The sequence below is a fragment of the Siphateles boraxobius genome, unplaced genomic scaffold (assembly GCF_051911475.1).
Source record: "Siphateles boraxobius isolate OS27281-9 unplaced genomic scaffold, OSU_SipBor_1 25, whole genome shotgun sequence".
Classification (NCBI taxonomy): Eukaryota; Metazoa; Chordata; class Actinopteri; order Cypriniformes; family Leuciscidae; genus Siphateles; species Siphateles boraxobius.
Window position 1 is genome coordinate 34,537,501 of NW_027508866.1, and position 21,224 is coordinate 34,558,724.

General features: G+C 35.8%; 4 protein-coding genes and 1 long non-coding RNA gene across 5 annotated transcripts in view; 3 read left to right on the forward strand and 2 right to left on the reverse strand.

Moving 5' to 3' along the window:
* The window catches only part of LOC143750563 (myosin-IIIb), a 59,317-nt gene extending 53,716 nt beyond the window's left edge, over window positions 1–5,601 (forward strand). The window contains exons 27-30 of the mRNA XM_077243710.1: window positions 3,303–3,468; window positions 3,556–3,876; window positions 4,958–5,027; window positions 5,385–5,601. Coding sequence (XP_077099825.1) covers window positions 3,303–3,468; window positions 3,556–3,876; window positions 4,958–5,027; window positions 5,385–5,392 — 565 coding nt within the window. The 3' untranslated portion in view covers window positions 5,393–5,601. The remainder of the gene's footprint in view (window positions 1–3,302; window positions 3,469–3,555; window positions 3,877–4,957; window positions 5,028–5,384) is intronic.
* A 101-nt stretch (window positions 5,602–5,702) lies between these two features.
* ccl27b (chemokine (C-C motif) ligand 27b) lies at window positions 5,703–6,928 on the forward strand. Its single transcript, XM_077243711.1, has 3 exons — window positions 5,703–5,852; window positions 6,232–6,349; window positions 6,449–6,928. Exons 1-3 carry the CDS (start codon window positions 5,798–5,800, stop codon window positions 6,555–6,557), a joined length of 282 nt encoding a protein of 93 aa, XP_077099826.1. The 5' UTR covers window positions 5,703–5,797; the 3' UTR covers window positions 6,558–6,928.
* A 2,176-nt stretch (window positions 6,929–9,104) lies between these two features.
* LOC143750565 (uncharacterized) lies at window positions 9,105–13,051 on the reverse strand. Its single transcript, XR_013207176.1, has 2 exons — window positions 12,990–13,051; window positions 9,105–11,946 (listed from the first exon to the last, which is right to left on the reverse strand). It is a non-coding gene; the product is annotated as an uncharacterized LOC143750565 (long non-coding RNA).
* Window positions 13,052–14,083: 1,032 nt separating this feature from the next.
* pdxp (pyridoxal (pyridoxine, vitamin B6) phosphatase) lies at window positions 14,084–16,716 on the reverse strand. The gene is made up of 2 exons (XM_077243749.1): window positions 15,946–16,716; window positions 14,084–15,070 (listed from the first exon to the last, which is right to left on the reverse strand). The coding sequence occupies exons 1-2, from the start codon at window positions 16,556–16,558 to the stop codon at window positions 14,745–14,747; spliced, it is 939 nt and encodes a 312-aa protein (XP_077099864.1). The 5' UTR covers window positions 16,559–16,716; the 3' UTR covers window positions 14,084–14,744.
* A 2,075-nt stretch (window positions 16,717–18,791) lies between these two features.
* Window positions 18,792–21,224, forward strand: setd9 (SET domain containing 9). The gene is made up of 6 exons (XM_077243750.1): window positions 18,792–18,958; window positions 19,041–19,363; window positions 19,905–20,028; window positions 20,728–20,843; window positions 20,931–21,036; window positions 21,118–21,224. Exons 1-6 carry the CDS (start codon window positions 18,861–18,863, stop codon window positions 21,203–21,205), a joined length of 855 nt encoding a protein of 284 aa, XP_077099865.1. The 5' UTR covers window positions 18,792–18,860; the 3' UTR covers window positions 21,206–21,224.

A 21,224-nucleotide genomic window follows, 5' to 3' on the forward strand; every position in this document is an offset into this window, starting at 1 on the left:
CTTCTTTCTTTCTTTCTTTCTTTCTTTCTTTTTTACTTTTTCTTTCTTTCTTTCTAACTAATCTCTCTTCTTTCTTTCTTTCTTTCTTTCTAACTAATCTTTCTTCTTTCTTTCTTTCTAACTAATCTTTTTTCTTTCTTTCTTTCTTTCTTTCTTTCTTTCTTTCTTTCTTTCTTTCTTTCTTTCTTTCTAACTAATCTTTTTTCTTTCTTTCTTTCTTTCTTTCTTTCTTTCTTTCTTTCTAACTAATCTTTCTTCTTTCTTTCTTTCTTTCTTTCTAACTAATTCTTTCTTTCTTTCTAACTAATCTTTCTTCTTTCTTTCTTTCTTTCTTTCTAACTAATATTTCTTCTTTCTTTCTTTCTTTCTTTCTAACTAATCTTTCTTCTTTCTTTCTTTCTTTCTTTCTTTCTTTCTAACTAATATTTCTTCTTTCTTTCTTTCTTTCTAACTAATATTTCTTCTTTCTTTATTTCTTTCTTTCTTTCTAACTAATCTTTCTTCTTTCTTTCTTTCTTTCTTTCTTTCTTTCTTTCTAACTAATCTTTCTTCTTTCTTTCTTTCTTTCTTTCTAACTAATCTTTCTTTCTAACTAATTCTTTCTTTCTTTCTAACTAATCTTTCTTCTTTCTTTCTTTCTTTCTTTCTAACTAATATTTCTTCTTTCTTTCTTTCTTTCTTTCTAACTAATCTTTCTTCTTTCTTTCTTTCTTTCTTTCTTTCTTTCTAACTAATCTTTCTTTCTTTCTTTCTAACTAATCTTTCTTTCTTTCTAACTAATCTTTCTTCTTTCTTTCTTTCTTTCTTTCTTTCTTTTTTACTTTTTCTTTCTTTCTTTCTAACTAATCTTTCTTCTTTCTTTCTTTCTTTCTTTCTAACTAATCTTTCTTCTTTCTTTCTTTCTAACTAATCTTTTTTCTTTCTTTCTTTCTTTCTTTCTTTCTTTCTTTCTTTCTTTCTAACTAATCTTTTTTCTTTCTTTCTTTCTTTCTTTCTTTCTTTCTAACTAATCTTTCTTCTTTCTTTCTTTCTTTCTTTCTTTCTTTCTAACTAATCTTTCTTTCTAACTAATTCTTTCTTTCTTTCTAACTAATCTTTCTTCTTTCTTTCTTTCTTTCTTTCTAACTAATATTTCTTCTTTCTTTCTTTCTTTCTTTCTAACTAATCTTTCTTCTTTCTTTCTTTCTTTCTTTCTTTCTTTCTTTCTTTCTTTCTAACTAATATTTCTTCTTTCTTTCTTTCTTTCTAACTAATATTTCTTCTTTCTTTATTTCTTTCTTTCTTTCTAACTAATCTTTCTTCTTTCTTTCTTTCTTTCTTTCTTTCTTTCTTTCTTTCTTTCTTTCTAACTAATCTTTCTTTCTTTCTTTCTAACTAATCTTTCTTTCTAACTAATTCTTTCTTTCTTTCTAACTAATCTTTCTTCTTTCTTTCTTTCTTTCTTTCTTTCTTTCTTTCTAACTAATCTTTCTTCTTTCTTTCTTTCTAACTAATCTTTCTTTCTAACTAATTCTTTCTTTCTTTCTAACTAATCTTTCTTCTTTCTTTCTTTCTTTCTTTCTTTCTTTCTAACTAATCTTTCTTTCTTATTTAATTCTTTCTTTCTTTCTTTCTAACTAATCTTTCTTCTTTCTTTCTTTCTAGCTAATCTTTCTTCTTTCTTTCTAACTAATCTTTCTTCTTTCTTTCTTTCTTTCTAACTAATCTTTCTTCTTTCTTTCTTTCTTTCTTTCTAACTCATCTTTCTTTCTTTCTTTCTTTTTCTTTCTTTCTTTCTAACTAATCTTTCTTCTTTCTTTCTTTCTTTCTTTCTAACTAATCTTTCTTCTTTCTTTCTTTCTTTCTAACTAATCTTTCTTTCTAACTAATTCTTTCTTTCTTTCTAACTAATCTTTCTTCTTTCTTCTTTCTTTCTTTCTTTCTTTCTTTCTAACTAATCTTTCTTTCTTTCTTTCCAACTAATCTTTCTTATTTCTTTCTTTCTTTCTAGCTAATCTTTACCACCCAAAATCTTTTAAATTCACAAATAGTTCACCATAGCAACCACCCAGAACACCCTAGCAACTGCCTAGCAACCACCCAAAATACCATACAACACCCTAGCAACACCATAACAACCATCCAAAACACCATAGAATACCCTAGCAACACCATAGCAACCACCCAGAACACCCTAGCAACTGCCTAGCAACCACCCAAAATACCTTAAAACACCCTAGCAACACCATAGCAACCACCCAAAATAGCCTAGAACACCCTAGCAACCATCCTAAATAGCGTAGAACACCCTAGCAACACCATAGCAACCACCCAGAACACCCAAGCAACCACCCAAAATACCTTAAAACACCCTAGCAACACCATAGCAACCACCCAAAATACCCTAGAACACCCTAGCAACTGCCTAGCAACCACCCAGAACACCCTAACAACCACCCAAAATACCCTAGAACACCCTAGCAACTGCCTAGCAACTCCCAGAACACCCTAGCAACTGCCTAGCAACCACCCAGAACACCCTAGCAACCACCCAAAATACCTTAAATCACCCTAGCAACACCATAGCAACCACCCAAAATACCCTAGAACACCCTAGCTACACCCTAGCAACCACCAGAACACCCTAGCAACTGCCTAGCAACCACCCAGAACACCATAACAACCACCCAAAATACCTTAAATCACCCTAGCAACACCATAGCAACCACCCAAAATACCCTAGAACACCCTAGCAACACCATAGCAACCACCCAGAACACCCTAGCAACCACCCAAAATACCTTAAAATACCCTAGCAACACCATAGCAACCACCCAAAATACCTTGAAACACCCTAGCAACACCATAGCAACCACCCAGAACACCCTAGCAACCACCCAGAACACCCTAGCAACTAATATAAACTTCAAACTACTTTAAAATTCAAACTAAATTTAAACTTTAAACTAATTTAAACTATAAACTAATTTAAACTTCAATCTACTTTAAACTTTAAACTAATTTAAACTTCTAACTACTTTTAACTTTAAACTAATTTAAACATTTAAACTTTAAACTAATTTAAACTATAAACTAATTTAAACTTCAAACTACTTTAAACTTCACACTAATTTACATTTTAAACGAATGTAAACTTTAAACTACTTTAAACTTCTTTAAACTTTCTGGTCCAAACTTTCAAAAGCCAACTTAAAGTTTGTCTCGACGAACTTTTTCTAGTTTTATGTTGTTTGTTTAATTATTGTTGCTAATTTTATTAATTTATTAAAAACATGTCTGCTGGTACTGTTTCTCTATAACAGGGGTGTCGATCGTTGCCGTCACTACATGGTGGAGATACAGACCAATGGGAAGTATGTGATTCTCGGGGAGGACCGGGCTCATTCCTCTCTCACAGACCTGGTCCAGTACCACAGTGAGGTGGGCATCAAGCCCTTCATGGAGCTGCTCACGGTGGCCTGTGGTCAGGTAGGTGTGCTTCACTCGTGGAAGGGCTTTCACTACTCTTTTGTGTGGTATAAAGATGGAGTGTGGTGTGTGTGTGTGTGTCTACAGATGTGTGATCGGGAGCCAGATTATGAGGAGCTCAAAGCTCTTTCATCATTATCATCATCGGAGAGCAGCGCTGAGGACATGGACACGTGTTCAAATAAAGTGCATGTACAGATGCAGAGACTCTTCCTGCCGCCAGGAGGAAACTCAAACGTTGAGTCGCACAAACCCCCGGTGCTCAAACGCATATCTGACCGACGCAGACGGGTCGAGGCCGCACAGACGGAGCACAAGGACGACAACCCGAACCACGAGAGCAGGCCGTTCCCTCGACTCTACCCGTCCATACGACTGGCCATGAGGGAAATCCAGCAGATCCAACAGGTACAAACACAAAGAACATATAGAAGATAATATAGACCGGCACACTTTTTACTCCAGTCAGTATTTCTCTGGGTGGGTTTATATATATGTTTTTATTCAGTTTGTATACACATCAACCTCAAGCTTAGACTTGGAGAAAAATTAAATAAAGCTATTATAACATTTGCACCTTTATGGGCAACACCCCCAGGGCATGTTGTCACACTATATGGGGTAAGTTGTCACAGTGGGAACCTGCTATTTGACGTTTCAGATATATATCACTAAGGAAGGGAAAAAAAGACTGTTAAAATAAAGAAAATAATAAAAAAAATACATATACACTGTGAAAATAAAATAAATAAATAAAAAGTATATACTTATACTATTTATAAGCTTAAATAGTATAATGATTAATTGTAATATGCAAAAACTAATATGCAAAATTATTATTTTTGTTTGTTTGTGTTTAATAATTTATTAAACAAACTGTTATTTAGTACCACATTATTTTTTATATATTTTGATTTAGACTTTATTTTTCTGTTTTCACTTTAATTTAATTAGTTTAGTTTTGAACTGTGTCTACATAGTTTTGTTAATTTGAACTTTTTTTTTTAGTTTTAGTTATTTTAGCACTTCAATTTAAATAAAATATATACGCTAACTGAAACAAAATACCGGTACAACATACAGCTAGTTTTAATTTTATTCCAAGCAACAAGTTTTTAATATATAAAATATATAATATTTCTACGATAATAACACTGATCTGTATAATGTTTCTTTGTTATTTTAGTTTCGGTTTTATCTGCTTAATCCTGTTGTTCAAACAAATTCACACAGTATTTCAACACGATTGCGTAACGGACTGTTTTCCAGCCAGAAAAGACTCATTTCTGTGCTTTAGGGAAAATGCCACCTTGATATTGTGAGGTGAAGAGCTTGTGGATTGACATTTTGATGTGTGTTTGTTTTTGTTCAGACAAAGGTTCATCCAAGTGATTTACCCAAGTGAACTCAGATGTTCACTAGACTGGAATTTTCACCGGCTGCGATTTCAACTCTTTACATGTTGTTTCAAATCTTATGTCTTTCTCAGCACTTCCAGCAGAGCCAAGAACAGATCCAAGTCCCCTCCGGCAAACCCTTGAGCTCGTGGAAGAGGACGGGTGAGTCCGGATTCAATCTTTATTATGTTTCTTAACTCTTTTCAAAGTCTTTCATCCATGAACAACCCATATGACTCCCTTAAACACAAAAGAAGATCCAAAGTGCCCTCCAGTGTAGTGACCAAAAATGTGCGCTCAAACTGAATGCAACTTCATATGATGCTGTGCGAGTGGATAAAGATCATTTTTAGTTTATTATATGCTGAAAATTTTCACACAAATCCAATTTTGTGCTGCGTTTTTCTGCATTTTTGCAGTTTGACAGCCCAAACTCATTATAAAAACAGTTTGGAATGCAGTTTTGAGTGAATTTACTTATTTAATCAAATGCATTTCTTGTCTCTCTCTGTCTTTCAGATGCATGAAACTGTGGAGAATGAAACTACAAATGTTCTTGATGCTGCTATCCATTTTTTTTTTTTTTATGTAAATCTGAAATTTTAATGTAGTTACAGTGAAAACTACAGTGATTTTAAGCAGTTTTAATTTAATTCTTATTGTTGGTTGTAATTTTATTTAATGTAAATTATATGCTGTTTTTAGGTGATTGAATAAATGATTGTTTCATACACTACAGATCTCTGTTTTTGAACGCATGAATGAAAAGCACTCTTGAGGCTGAATGTAGCAGAAAAGTTCAGTGTTTATAGTCTGTCACACAAGCCGATCATCATCATCTCGTGCTGTAATAGGAGGAGCTTTAACAGCACATATAAGACTGATCAGTCTCAGATCTTGCAGGATACACAGGGAATCTCACGGATCTTCAGATGGAGCTCGTAGTGCTCGCGATTTTACTGTCCATCACCTTCAGCGCCGTTCAAGGTAATACTTAGGGTTACTGCAAATTCACATTCATTTGATTCAGATTAAGATTAAGGATGGATAGTTTTGCATTACATTTTTTTATATATATATTTGTATATATTTTGTGTGTGTGTGTTTATGTAAATATATATATATATTACACACACACACACACACACATAGATTGATATATACACACACACACACATATATATATGTATATATATTTATTTATATTCAAGATAAGTGATTTTTTTTTTTTACACTGCAGGAATTAATCTTTTGGTCTTTCATAGGAATGCATCAATATTCTGTATGCTGCACATTTCAGAGGTATTCATGTCTTATTGCATTTATCAGTGTTAGTGGTGGATATTGTTTTGGTTTTGATTTTTAGGTGCCACACCCAAATGTTGTGTTGAAACGACTATAAAGTTTCCTCTTGAAGTTCTGCAGAAGGTCACCAAATACGACGTCCAGACTCACCAAGGAGTGTGTGCGATTGATGCTCTTGTGTGAGTTATTTATATTTCATGTCTTCTGAATTATGAATTTCTGAAGGATCATTAAAGCAGAGAATAGCCCATGTGTCAATCATAAACCTCCCGTTTCAGATTGCATGTCAAAAACAAGAGATACTGTGCAAAACCCAAGCTGGAGAGATTACTGAAAATGATGCTGTCAAAACCAAGGAAAAGTCTTAAATACGGTTCTGCTGTTTGAACAGAATCAGAGGATATAATGCATCATAAATGTGTAAAACTCCACTGAAAGATCCTAAAGGATGCATTTACTTTCTTCTGTAACACTTTATTATAAGGTGACATAGTTACACGTTATATGAACTTACTATAGTAATAAGTCAATTTTGCATAATTACTACTAAGTACTTACTTGTGTAATTATACTGTAACAACATCCTTAAAATAAAGTGCAACCCCTTCTTCTGTTTGCATGTTTTTCTACATTAACTTGATTAACTAGGTTTACTTGCATATGTAGTTACTAGTCTTGAACACATTTTGTTTAATGCTTTGTAACCGCTTTCTTACAACAAAATAAAGATTTTTTTTTATATTTCTCATGCTTTAAAATATACTTTGTAGTAAGTTTTATATATTATGTTTGTAATGGTTTGAGTATGAGAAAGGCACATTATCAATATTTTTACCTTATGGTCAAAAGTTTTAAACATATCAACAGCACATATTGAGTTATGGTTTAATTAAATAGCTGTTAGTGTGATTGATGAAGGTACTTTGAATGTTTCTATTGAAACAAGGGTCTATAATAATAAAAAAACAGTCTTCTGAGTCAAGACAGATATTTACAAATTCATATATATATATACATATACACACACACACAATGAATGCGCAACATATTTTACAGCATTTCTTAATCTTTGTAAGGGTAGATTTACAAAAAATACAAATAACGGTAGTTTGTTCTTGTTTGTTCACTGTACATTAAAGGGTAACTAAACACTTAAACAACTTTTTTTAGTTAATGATCTGTAAGAATGGAGCTTCATAAATGCTGTTCATTGATTCCAGTAAATTTTTTGACATTAGGGTTTAAAGTGTTTTAAAGGGTTAGTTCACCCAAAAAATGAAAATTATGTCATTAATGACTCCCCCTCATGTCGTTCCAAGCCCGTAAGACCTCCGTTCATCTTCAGAACACATTTTAAGATATTTTAGATTTAGTCCGAGAGTTTTCTGTCCCTCCATTGAAAATGTATGAACGGTATACTGTCCTTGTCCAGAAAGGAAATAAAGACATCATCAAAGTAGTCCATGTGACATCAGTGGGTTAGTTAGAATTTTTTGAAGCATCGGAAATACATTTTGGTCCAAAAATAACCAAAACTACGACTTTATTCAGCATTGTATTGTCTTCCGGTTCTGTTGTCAATCCGCGTTCATGAGTCTGCTGACGTAAGACGCTGCTGACGTGTGTCTGGTGCGCCCGAGCTTCGTTTACAGTCTGAGGGAGACGCACGCTGTAAACAAAAACAATCTTTGCAAATATGTCTAAGGATTTCCACACAGGGGAAGACTTGCATTTTTTTGCCCAGCCATATTTATTTGAACCCGAACACACGGACGCACCAGATACACGTCAGCAGCGTCTTACGTCAGCAGCGTCACTGCGGACTCGTGAACGCAGATCCACAACAGAACCGGAAGACAATGCAATGCAGGATAAAGTCATCGTTTTGGTTATTTTTGGACCAAAATGTATTTCTGATGCTTCAAAACATTCTAACTAACCCACTGATGTCACATGGACTACTTTGATGATGTCTTTATTTCCTTTCTGGACAAGGACAGTATACCGTTCATACATTTTCAATGGAGGGACAGAAAGCTCTCAGACTAAATCTAAAATATCTTAAAATGTGTTCTGAAGATGAACGGAGGTCTTACGGGCTTGGAACGACATGAGGGTGAGTCATTAATGACGACATTTTCATTTTTGGGTGAACTAACCCTTTAATTCTACAATATATGGTGTAAAAACGTCTGAGTGCTGCCCTCTTCAGGTTGAACGATGGCTACTGCAGTTGAATTTTCCTATTGGATGTTTGGGGTGGTTCGTGATGCAGCGGTTGTTGGTGACGTAGGCAGGTTCCATACAGACAAATGCGTCTCAGGTGCACGCCCCCCTCCGCTGGGCTCTGCCCACTTTTTTTCTGCCCACTCTGCCCACTACGGTTACTTGGACACCCGCATGGTGTGGGAATGCCATGGGTTTCTATTACTCAAGAAGGTGAGTACGGTATTTTATTGAAGATCTAAATTGCCATATGTAGAGCTCTCTGACAGAGTTCACTGTAAAGCATCATTTATAGTGAAGATCATTTCAATATGGTTGTCGTAGCACTGTGCTGGAATTTATTTTCAAGTAACGTTACCGTATAATGGCTATAGCTACAGTAACGCACGCCTTCAGCTAGTCAGCTTGAGGTCATTTCCATTTAAACTGGTTATATCTCTTAAGCCTAGTAATGAATGTTTTATGACGCATAGTCACACAAAGCCGAAGCACAACCAAAACAAAGTTCTTCCGCATAATGCATGGTTTTGTTTTTTAACCACTAGAGGGCCAAAAGTTACATAGTTACTAAAGTGTATAAACATGCTTTACAAGTATTTTTTTTCATTGTTAAATAATGAAACAAAGCGTTTCCCCATAAATTAAACTAGAATACTTTCTACAGTAATCAAAGTGTTCACACTTGAGCAGACAATAATGATGACGAGATACAAGGCATATTTTTTATTTCTAAAAAAAGTTAATTCACACCACATAGAGCGCTTTAAATCAATGTCAAACCATTTCAGTTTACGTCAGATGCGTTTACAGACGTTTGGCTTCCCCTTAATTATAATTACCATCCAGAATCAGAAGTTTTTATGGACACAGATTCTAAAGACAATGACGATAAATCACTCAGGATCCAAGTTTTCATAATAAAATGTGGTCCAGGTTTTAACAAACAGTTGACTAAATATAAAGCAAGATAAGCCTTTTTAGAGAACAACATGTTTTCAGCTCACTACATATGTATTTCACATTCAGTGGGTTTATATGGATTAATTTGGCACATTACTTTTGCAGATGTTTTTTCTATATTTCACACAGACGTGTTATAGACGCTGCGCTTTGAGCTTTACATGAAGCAGAACCACTGACCGTCAAAATAACACACAGCTCTCAAACACACCAACTACCTTGGTAAAAAAAAAAGGTCACTTTTGTCAATAAAGGCAGTTGAAACCCAATCAACAAACAAGTGAGTAGTAGTCAAAAAAACATTTCTTATCGCAGTCAAACACAACACTAATCAAATTAAATAAATAAAAATAAATACACATACAAGTTGGCACATAGAACTGAATTAGCCTTTGCACTGGTTAACCTCAACTATAAAACCTTCCCATTACTAAGATTTGCAGAGTGCTTTCTAACTAATGACCAGTGCGGTTTCCTTCATCATGAGAAACTGGTGAAGAGAAACTAATGTTAGCATCAAGGAGAGTTACTCGATTGTCTTCTAACGGCTTGTTGGGTATGAACCTACTGGTGCTGGTCATATAATTAGAATATCATCAAAAAGTTGATTTCAGCAATTCCATTCAAAAAGTGAAATTTGGATATTATATCCATTCATTACACATAGACTGATATATTTCAAGTGTTCATTCCTTTTAATTAAGATGATTATAACTGACAACTAATGAAAACACCAAAATCAGTATCTCAGAAAATTAGAATATTGTGAAAAGGATCAATATTGAAGACACCTGGTGCCACACTCTAATCAGCTGATTAACTCAAAACACCTGCAAAGACCTTTTTAAATGGTCTCTCAGTCTAGTTATGTAGGCTACACAATCATGGGGAAGACTGATGACTTGACAGCTGTCCAAAAGATAACCATTGACATCTTGCACAAGGAGGGCAAGACACAAAAGGTCATTGCTAAAGAGGCTGGCTGTTCACCGCGCTCTGTGTCCAAGCACATTAATAGAGAGGCGAAGGGAAGGAAAAGATGTGGTAGAAAAAAAGTGTACAAGCAATAGGGATAACCGCACCCTGGAGAGGATTGTGAAACAAACCCCATTCAAAAACGTGGGGGAGATTCACAAAGAGTGGACTGAATATCGCATTCCTTGTGTCAAGCCACTCTTGAACAAGACACAGCGTCAGAAGCGTCTAAAGACAAAAAGGACTGGACTGCTGCTGAGTGGTCCAAAGTTATGTTCTCTGATGAAAGTAAATTTTGCATTTCCTTTGGAAATCAAGGTCCCAGAGTCTGGAGGAAGAGAGGAGAGGCACAGAATCCACGTTGCTTGAAGTCCAGTGTAAAGTTTCCACAGTCAGTGATGGTTTGGGGTGCCATGTCATCTGCTGGTGTTGCTCCACTGTGTTTTCTGAGGTCCAAGGTCAACGCAGCCGTCTACCAGGAAGTTTTAGAGCACTTCATGCTTCCTGCAGCTGACCAACTTTATGGAGATGCAGATTTCATTTTCCAACAGGACTTGGCACCTGCACACAGTGCCAAAGCTACCAGTACCTGGTTTAAGGACCATGGTTTCCCTGTTCTAAACTGGCCAGCAAACTCACCTGACCTTAACCCTATAGAAAATCTATGGGGTATTGTGAAGAGGAAGATGTGATACGCCAGACCAAACAATGCAGAAGAGCTGAAGGGCACTATCAGAGCAACCTGGGCTCTCATAACACCTGAGCAGTGCCACAGACTGATCGACTCCATGCCACGCCGCATTGCTGCAGTAATTCAGGCAAAAGGAGCCCAACTAAGTATTGAGTGCTGTTCATGCTCATACTTTTCAGTTGGCCAACATTTCTAAAAATCCTTTTTTTGTTTTGGTCTTGAGTAATATTCTAATTTTTGGAGATCCTGAATTTGGGGTTTTCATTAGTTGTCAGTTTTAATCATCAAAATTAAATGAAATAAACATTTGAAATATATCAATCTGTGTGTAATGAATGAATATAATATCCAAATTTTACTTTTTGAATGGAATTACTGAAATAAATCAACTTTTCGATGATATTCTAATTATATGACCAGCACCTGTATATTATGAAAATTAAGTGACAGTGAAGCAGAATTAGGGCTGGTCGATATATTGAATATTAGCGATATTGTCATGATAATCACAATATAAAATTACAGAACATTGTGAATATCGAATATTTTTGTAAATTAAGATTAATAAAAAGAAGTGAGTGGTCAGTAGGCTTGTTTTTTGCACTAAACATTTTTTATGAGCTTTGGAACAGTAGCTGTTCTATCCAAATCATGTTGTTTTTTTTTCATTGTGGCAAAACAAAACAAAAACCCGACCAATTTTAATTATTCTATAGCCAATGACAAAATATCGTGATGCATATTATTGTCAAAATTTGGAAAGATTACGATATCAAATTTTAGGGATATCGCACAGCCAAGCGTCAGGTGCAATCGTCCAAACAGAGTCAATCATTGAAACACATTCTGCTTATTCACACACAAATGACACTTTCTGATCCGTCATCTCTTTAATAGACATTTGTTCTCTATATATTGATTAGTCTGATAACACTCCTGCATAGGGCTGGGTATCGTAACAAAATTTTCGATACTGATACCTTGACTTCGATACCGGTTCCTGAACGATACTTTATTCGATACCAATATAATATTAAACTTTTATTTTTCAGTTTGTTGACTTTTTTACACTCATATTTTGAGTCTGTAAAAAAGCACCAAGGCTACTGGGGTGCGGGATATATGCCTCACGCGCTCAGCACACATGAAGCTTGCGCAAAGCACTGGCAAAAGTAGCCTAATTATTATGGATGTGTCGGGAAACGATAGCAAGGAGATATTTTAATTGTTTATTAATGAACAAGTGTTTACTAAAAGTGTTGGCTGCAAAGATGATTATTGCGAATTTGCGATGCTGACTCGTCATCCCTGCAGTAGTGAACGCGCGCGCGCCTATATGGATTAGGTAATCAAACTATTTATTTCTAATTGTTTCGTTTAAAAGTAGACATATTTTGAACATATATAGAACTATTTCTCATGTCTGTGAGGCAAGTATCCTATACGCTGAGTTTTGGTTTATATGTGACGCGCTCCAGTTCTTGTAGTCGAAGGCTGATAAACTTTCTACTCTCGAGTGTATTCTGTGCGCTTTTAAGTGCCTTATCAGATTTACCGTGTTACCGGTCTTGGCAGCAATTATCTTGTCGAAAATATTGCATCGTGTGCTTATGGCATCGAGTCGGGTACATAGGTACACTTTTGATCATTTCCACATGGGTTGGACGGTTACACACACACACACACACACACACACACACACACACACACACACACACACACACACACACACACACACACACACACACACACACACACACACACACACACACACGCGTCTCTGGGCAGCCGCGTAAACTAGTGTTTTTCCGCCACAGCCAATCATTCTCTATGTTTATTGTTTCACTGACGTTGACGAGATTAACCACTTAGGTACCGAAACTTGGTACCGAAAAACAAGACATGTTTCGATACTCGGTAGTATCGAGGCAATTCGGTCGGTACCTAAAAAGTACCGAACTCGGTACCCAGCCCTACTCCTGCATAATATAAAATAACATTAAATTTATTACTTTCAATAATACAATAATCCCCTTATTTATTACCCCCTTTTAAAATAAATTAAATAAAACAATCCCTTAAAATTAGGGGTGTGACAATGCATGATAATGGGTTCACGAGAACGAGACTATTTTAACATTATTTTAAAGAAACCTTCAATGATGAAAAATATGAAGGGAAAATTAGTCTAATATTTGACTGAAAGTCACAAAATGTAAAACAATGCGGGTGTTTTGAAATGTTTTAACTAGAGCTGCACGATTCTGGATAAATCGATAAAAATGTTTTTGTTTCAAACAGAGATCATGATTCTCCCATGATGCTGAATAGACACCTTAACCAAAATAACATTTAATATACTAGATTGCTGTAGTCGATTTAAAATGTTTAATTAATCTGGAAAAAAATAATAATTTAAACGAATGATTCAATGACTCACTCAAATACTTAACTTGTTTCATTACTGGATGAATCAGTGTTTCTGGATGAATCTTTTGAATGAACGATTAAAAGATATTTATCAGTTTTAACAGTCACGTGTCGCCACCTACTGGTGTAACGATGTAATCGATAGTTATTTGAAGCGCTGAGTTACTTTCAAAAGGTGATTTTGCTCTATTTGGATCGCTACTATACATCAACTATTATCCCAGTAATTCTGAGACAATATGAAGATTTGTAACATAGAAATAATGATACTCTATGGCTGAAAAGCTGTTTTATACATGACAACGGCTCTCTCTGGTTCTGCGGCAGCACCATCACAAATCTGAATGTTCACTACATCATGCAGCTCTAGTTAACTAATCATCTTGTAATGAATGTCACTTCAGTTCTACTTTCCGAGTATGAATTATCATGTGAAGTAAAAGACGGAACAATATAGATGTAAGCACTGTAAAAGGTTTTGCCACAAACTCAACTCCGTCATGCTATCACGAGATAGCTTTTCACCGCGACGAGAAATATCGTCACGTTTTAATATCGCGAGATCTCGTCACACCCTTCTGAAAATATAATTACCTTTCAATAATAAAATATTATATAAATCCATAAAATATATAAATAAGATATTTTATTTTGAAAGGAAAGATTTATGGGCATCTTATTTTCTAAGAAGTATATTGAAGTAGAATTCAGTCATAATTTACTCCCACCCCAAACCTACAGTGTATGGATTTATTTATTCTATGCAACCATTCAATAATACAATAACACAAAATCAAATCGAAATAAAAAAAATAAAAACCTCTTCTATATACCCTAATTCTAATACCCTTCTTCAGGTATTAATTAAAAGGGATTTTATTTCATTTATTTTTGTGTGTGTTATTTTATTTAAGAAAGTTTATGATATTTAAGGGGATTTCATTTCCATTTCATTATTTTTTATTTTATTTTAAATATTCTTAATTTAAGTAATATTTTTTCAAAAAATAAAATAAAATCCCCTTAAATATTACCATCTTTAAAAAAAAAAAAGAATATGGGAGAAATATTTTGAAATAGTATATTTAAGTAGAACTCTGTCATCATTTACTCACACTTCAGCAGAACATTTAAGGTGAGCGTCCGGTGTCTCAAACACATTCATGACAGACGCGTGACTATTCATGGGGTGATGTTGTTATTAACCAGGCTGTGGAGACACTTAACCGCACATGTTGAGAAACAGCATCGGGATTGAAACTGCGGATACAGTCGTGGTGTGTGTGTGTGTTTTACTCCTCCAGAGCCTCCAGGAAATCGGCCACGGACTCCACCACGTAATCGGGCACGCAGTCCTTCTGCCCCGGCTCCTCGCTGTCCCTGTATCTGTGCGCCTCCTCCAGCGTGGAGACGCCCGTGAGCGTGAGGACGGTGGAGAGCCCACAGTTGCTGCCGAACAGAATATCCGTCTCCAAGCGGTCGCCGACCATCAGCGAGCGATCCGGATCCAGGTCAAACTGACTGGCGATGCATTCGAACATGAAGCGGCTGGGCTTCCCGATGACCGTGGCCTTCCTGCCGCTGGCCGTCTCCAGAGCCGCCGTGAGACTGCCAGAACCTGCCGGGCACATTACACACTGCTATTGTAGATCGCTGAATCACCCGCACAATGAAACACTTCGAGAGTCATTTCAACCCTGAACAACAGCTCTGTTCATGCTCAATCACACTGAAAAATGACTGGCTTTAAAAAAAAAAAAGAAAAACTAGGAAAGTTATTTTAAGGTTTCCAAACTTTCTGACCAATAGATTTCCCTGGTTTTTCCAATGATTTTTCCAGTAGTTATGACTGAATAAGGAATCCTAATAACAGATGTAACCCTTAGAACGGATTTCTGTTATTTTGCATATTTTTAAGGTTTTCCGGGACTGTGAGAACCCAATATTTTGCTTGCATTGTGTATTTTAAAGACAATTAAGCACATTTACACCTATAACTATTATAATTTAAATTCTGCCTTTAATTGATTGCTGATATAAAAAAAGCATTATTATTCATATTTTTTATTGTATTACAGCAATGAGACTTTAGGTGGAAAAGGTGTTTAAAATCTTGGTTCAAATAGACTACTTTCTTATTTTATATATATATATATATATATATATATATATATATATATATATATATATATACATACATTTATTAATTTACATTTAGCAATATATATTTAATGTATATATACACACACACATTATGTATATATAATTGGTAGCAGTGTGTATTAGCTCCTTAACTTTTCCACTTACGGGTTTTGAGAAGAAATGTGACCTGAACTACGTTATACGAATGATTTGAATCATATATATATATATATATATATATATATATATATATATATATATATATATATATATATATATATATATATATATATATATATATTCATATGAGCTGCACTGAACATCCCAAATCATCCCTCATCAACGCCTCACCCGGGGTGATCCTGCCTCCTCTCAGCGGGTGCCAGGGGTCCGGGTCGGTGGCCAGGAACAGGCACTCAGAGTCCATCAGGTAACAGCTGGCTTTGGCCAGCTTCATGAAGGTGAAGTTCTCGTCATATCCGACCAGCACAGCCTTGACATCCGGATCCAGAGGGCAGTTGTAGATGCTGGTTCCCGGCTCCCGGTCAGCGGCTTCATCCTCCTCCATCACCGGCACCCCGGCGTCCTGCAGCTCCTTCATCACCCCGCCGCAGCCGATCACGAACACCTTCCCCTGGAGCCGGGCCACATCGCGCAGGTACGCGGCGGAGCAGTACGCCGAGCTGAAGATCTCCTCCTCCGCGATGTCCGTGAAGCCCAGGCGGCTAAACTTCTGCACGTAGTTCTCCCGCGGCCTGGTGCAGTTGTTAGTGACGAAGAACACCCGTTTCCCCCGCTGCTTGAGCAGACTGACCACCTCCGGAGCCCCGGTAACGGCCGCTTCCCCGTTCCAGATCACGCCGTCGCAGTCGAACAGCACGTTGTGCTTCGAGTCCAGCAGGTCTCGGATCTGAGCGCCGCGGAGCGTCACACAACCCCTGCCACCACCCACCGCACCTGCCATTCTGCTGGCTTGAGATCCTATGATGGAAAGAGTTGAACTGCGACCGTTTAATTTAAACGCGCTGATGACTCTGTACGTTAACCGTTAGTGAAATGAACGCAGAACCGAGGCGGAGCGGTTCACCAGCACGTCCATCTCTGCTGTTCCTGCAGACGCCTGATGACGGACCAATCACGTTCTAGTATGTCGGAAAGGATACGCCCCTTCCCTATGTGTCCTCCAATCAGAAAGCGGGCAGCAACATAGAGCACGATGATTGAAGTGAGCGGAGCTTAATGACCCAGAGGTTATCTCTAATTGGCCAGGTACGATGGGTCTAGTTAATCATTTTTCTTCATTTACAGCTTTGCTGCATTTTTTGTTTATTGCTTCATTTTTATACAGTCTATGGTGGGGACCGAACAAAAAAACATGATTTAAGCCAACCCTACCAACTACCAACCCTGTTTACATTAGGTTAACACTTTTAACTCTGGCAACATATAGAAACTATAATATAGCCTTACATGATACATACATACAGGACCGGTACAATTTTGAAATAAGTCTCTTATGCTCATCAAGCCGCCATTTATTTGATTAGAATTACAGAAAAAAATATTGTAAAATTATTACAATTCAAAATAACGGTTTTCTATTTTAATAGGCTACTTTAAAATATAATTTATTCCTGTGATCAAAGCTGAATTTTCAGCATCATTACTCCAGTTTTCAGGCATATGCCTGTAAGTGCAATACTCCCACTGTTTAGTGCAATATCCTACAACTCAGGTGATACTTATATGTAGATTTATTTATTTATAATATTCAAAACACTGTAAATAGGTTCATATCTGTAAATCTGAAAATGTCTATTCTGACTAAACCAAACTGTGATAGTTTTATTCTCATATATTCATATTTATATTTTTATTTTTTTTATTCTTATAATTTGTAGTATTATGTTTCATGTTTCATGTTGTATTTGTATTTGTATATGTCCACTGGAAGCCTCAGTACCAAAACAAATTCCTTGTGTGTGCAAGCACACTTGGCAATAAAGCTCTTTCTGATTCTGATTCTGATTCAGTGTCACGTGATCTTTCAGAAATCATTCTGATATGATCATTTATTATCAATGCTGGAAACAGTTGTTGCCTAATGTTTCAACTTTTGTCAGGATTCACTGATGAATAAAAAGTTAAAAATAACAGCATTTTTGTCTAAATATAGGCTATATTTTTATAACAATATAAATCTGTACTATTACTTTTAATCAATTTGACTCATTATTGCTGAATAAAATTATTGATTTCTTTCAAAAAATAAAATAAAATGACTGAATTCAAGCTTTTGAACGTTAGTGTATATTGTTACAACACATTTATATTTAAATAAATGCTGTTCTTTTGTAACTTTTTATTCATCAAAGAATCCTGAAAAAAGTATCACAGGCTATAAAAAATATTAAGCAGCACAACGGTTTCTAACATTGGTAATTTCATCATATTATACTGATTTCTGAAGGATCATGTGACACTGAAAACTGGAGTAATGATGCTGAAAATTCAGCTTTGATCACAGGAATAAATTTCACTTTAAAATATATTCAAACAGAAAACAGTTCTTTTAAATAGCAATATTAGTTTTTTTAATCAAATAAATTCAGTCTTAATGAGCAGAAGAGACTTCTTTTAAAAATCTTACAGATCCCAAACTTTTGAACAGCAGTGTATGTATGTGTGTGTATATAATTTGTTTTTTCTCTCCAGAGCCTCTTAGAATACTTTAACTAGATAAGAACTGGAGTTTGCACTCTTGCACTAGTAAGATAACTCATATTGTTACAGAGAGCAGTAAGCAGTGACTGATGGCATTAAATTAATGTTTAAATCTAAAGCATGACGAATAAATTAACACGTGACATTTGAGAGTTCAAATACATTTAACATTTTATTTGTTTATGTACTCGCACAGGTCTCCCAAATGCTAGGCGGCGATCATGTATTATTCGTGGAGACTGAAGAGATCCGATTCATTTTTAGCGAATCCGTCCGTTTCAGTGAACCAAGTCCCGGCGTGGTATTTGTCTTATTTCGGTGAAGAAAAAAGTAGTTAATTACCACGGCTTATCGCCGTATTCTTAAATACTTCATATTGATTATGTATGAATGAAGTGTTCTCCATAAGACTCGAGCAATCTACAGGAGCTTTGGTTCAAATGAATCATCAATGAGCGACTCATTGGTGAATCGGACCTCACTAGTGCAAGAACTCGAGCGCTAAAGCTGCTTGAAAACCACTGCAAATGTGAATAAGTATTATGATTAAAACTCTTTTTAAAGCTTTTGAGGTCAGATGGAAATCCTACAGGCACAGATTTGTCCCCTGGATAGCTTTAAATCTGCAGAAAAACGAGAGGTATAGTTCAGTTTGTTCTCCGCTTCAGGTTTGGTCAGCAACAGCCTTTTTCACCATTACCGCGTGTTTGTTATTCTCCCAGAACTCTTCGCCATGTGAAGGATCGATCCCAAGACAAGCTAATTCAGGATGAGGAGGTGTCCGAATCTCTCGTGTGTTTATTCACTGAACTACTGAAAAATGATCTGAAGAATCAACGTGAACTGCTCCGGTTACTGCCTAAACCTAAACAAAACATTTACACGAATGTAGAGAGTGAAACGCATGATGCTCCCTGTACAGTTATGTTGAATACTCTGGGCTTCGTGACCGAGCGGAAGTGCAGCTCTCTGCAGCTCGCGGGAACAGGAGTGTTTGTCACGCGCGGGCGCGTGCACAAAGGAAGTATCGTGGCGATGTATCCAGGTATTCTTTATATGACGTCATGTGTCAATGTAACACTTTTATTCGGAAACATTCTTGACATCTTATTTAAATAATAACAAAATACATAGAATGACGACATTCAAGGTTTTTTAGTTTTTTTATTACCTTAACTTTTTCACAGAAAGAGTGTATGTATATATAAATATAAATTAAATACATTAAAATAGATGTGTATGTACATTTTGTAACAATGTTAAATATTTTTAAACTGAATTATTGACAATATATAGTTTTTTGTTGTTGTTGTGGTTAATACATGATTTCTCTTTTCAAATAATATATAAATTATATTCTCTATACAATTTCATACTTATTATCGTGTCTTATAAAGTCAGTTTATTCTAGTTCTGTCCTGCAGTTTTCCTCTGTTATTAATATTTGAATGTATTATAATCCTATGATTTACTTCTGTCTGTTTTGATAGTGATTTTTTAGACCAACATTTTTAATGTTGGATATATTCGTCTGTTGCGTATGGAATTATTCTTAAGAGTTATGTTTTGATGTTCTTCTATCACAGGAACCATCTATCAGGCAGATGACCCGATCTTTTTTCAGTCAATCAGAAATCCATTTGTATTCAGATGCTTAGATGGCATTTTGATTGATGGCAATGACAAAGCCATTTCCAAGATAGTGTTCCGGTGAGCATCATCATCATCATCATCATCCTGCTAGCGTAAAGGGCTCCTATTCTTCCTAGCCCCCATATTCGTCTTTTTTTAGTGTGTAATGTTGTATTTAAGCATGAAAAAGTTCTGCAAAGTTCTAAAGCACAAAGTCCCTCCAGCGGGAGTTATTCTCTATATCATGTCAGTGTTTCTGAACTCCCTGAAAGTTTTTTTTTAATTTTTTTTAAAAAAAATTCAACTTTAAAAATTACACAATTCAACAGCAAGTTCTTGACAAATTTCTTTTACACATTTTCACATTTTGTTAATATAAATTGAAATAACAATAATAAAAAAAAGAAACAAAATATATTTGGTAAGGGGCGGGACATTTCACAAACATGCTTAAAGTGCTTGACAAATCACAACACACTGATCCAGCCGACCAATCAGAGCACAGTGTGCTCTTCAGAAGGAGGGGCTTCATAGAGACAGGAAGTAAACAGAGCGTTACTGACAGACTGGGAAGAGAGGAGCTGCAACAATGGAGAATATGGGAAAATAATGTTTTTTGAGCATTCAAGAATGAAAACGTATTCTAGTAGAGCCCAAAAACAAAATCTAGACATTTGAAAAGGCCATAATAGGTCCCCTTTAATGCTTTCATTCACAGTGTGCATTATGAAGTGCAAAACATAAAGACACAAATGACATGTTGACTGATGAAAACAGGTCGTGTAGTGGACGGGACAGGTTGGGTCCCTTCAGTTTGAGTGACAGCTCCTGGTTAACGCCTCATCCGGTGAACCCTCTCGCTGTGGGACAGTACGTCAACAACTGCTCTAACGGTCAGTCAGGTTGAAAAATTGAAAGTTTTACTGTCCACAGTTATATAAGAAAATACCTGTGAGAATAATCTGTCTTGTTATCCACAGAGAAAGCTGCGAATGTCTGCTATCAGGAATTTGACGTGCCGGATGGATTTCCTCTTGAGCTCTGTCAGTTCCTGCCGAATGTTAAATACAGAGCTGATTCTCAAAGGCAAGACCAAACATTTCATGTGCTAGTGTTATTAGGACATTCTGACATTTTCTGAAAATGTCATCTTGCTTTCTGTTTCAGACCTTTGCGCTGTGTTGTTCTTGTGTCACTAAGAGATATTAATCGTGGTGAAGAACTGTTCTCCAACTACTACACAATTGTGCATTAAATTGATTTTTTTAAAAGCT

Excerpts from the sequence above, each read along its gene's own strand:
- ccl27b (XM_077243711.1), top strand. The coding sequence starts at position 5,798 with ATGGAGCTCGTAGTGCTCGCGATTTTACTGTCCATCACCTTCAGCGCC. Across the intron at positions 5,853-6,231 it reads CACCTTCAGCGCCGTTCAAG|GTGCCACACCCAAATGTTGT; the intron begins GTAATACTTAGG and ends TTTGATTTTTAG. Across the intron at positions 6,350-6,448 it reads TGTGCGATTGATGCTCTTGT|ATTGCATGTCAAAAACAAGA; the intron begins GTGAGTTATTTA and ends CTCCCGTTTCAG.
- pdxp (XM_077243749.1), bottom strand. The coding sequence starts at position 16,558 with ATGGCAGGTGCGGTGGGTGGTGGCAGGGGTTGTGTGACGCTCCGCGGC. Across the intron at positions 15,071-15,945 it reads AGGAGGCAGGATCACCCCGG|GTTCTGGCAGTCTCACGGCG; the intron begins GTGAGGCGTTGA and ends TGTGCCCGGCAG.
- setd9 (XM_077243750.1), top strand. The coding sequence starts at position 18,861 with ATGATTAAAACTCTTTTTAAAGCTTTTGAGGTCAGATGGAAATCCTAC. Across the intron at positions 20,844-20,930 it reads CGTCAACAACTGCTCTAACG|AGAAAGCTGCGAATGTCTGC; the intron begins GTCAGTCAGGTT and ends TGTTATCCACAG. Across the intron at positions 21,037-21,117 it reads TACAGAGCTGATTCTCAAAG|ACCTTTGCGCTGTGTTGTTC; the intron begins GCAAGACCAAAC and ends TTTCTGTTTCAG.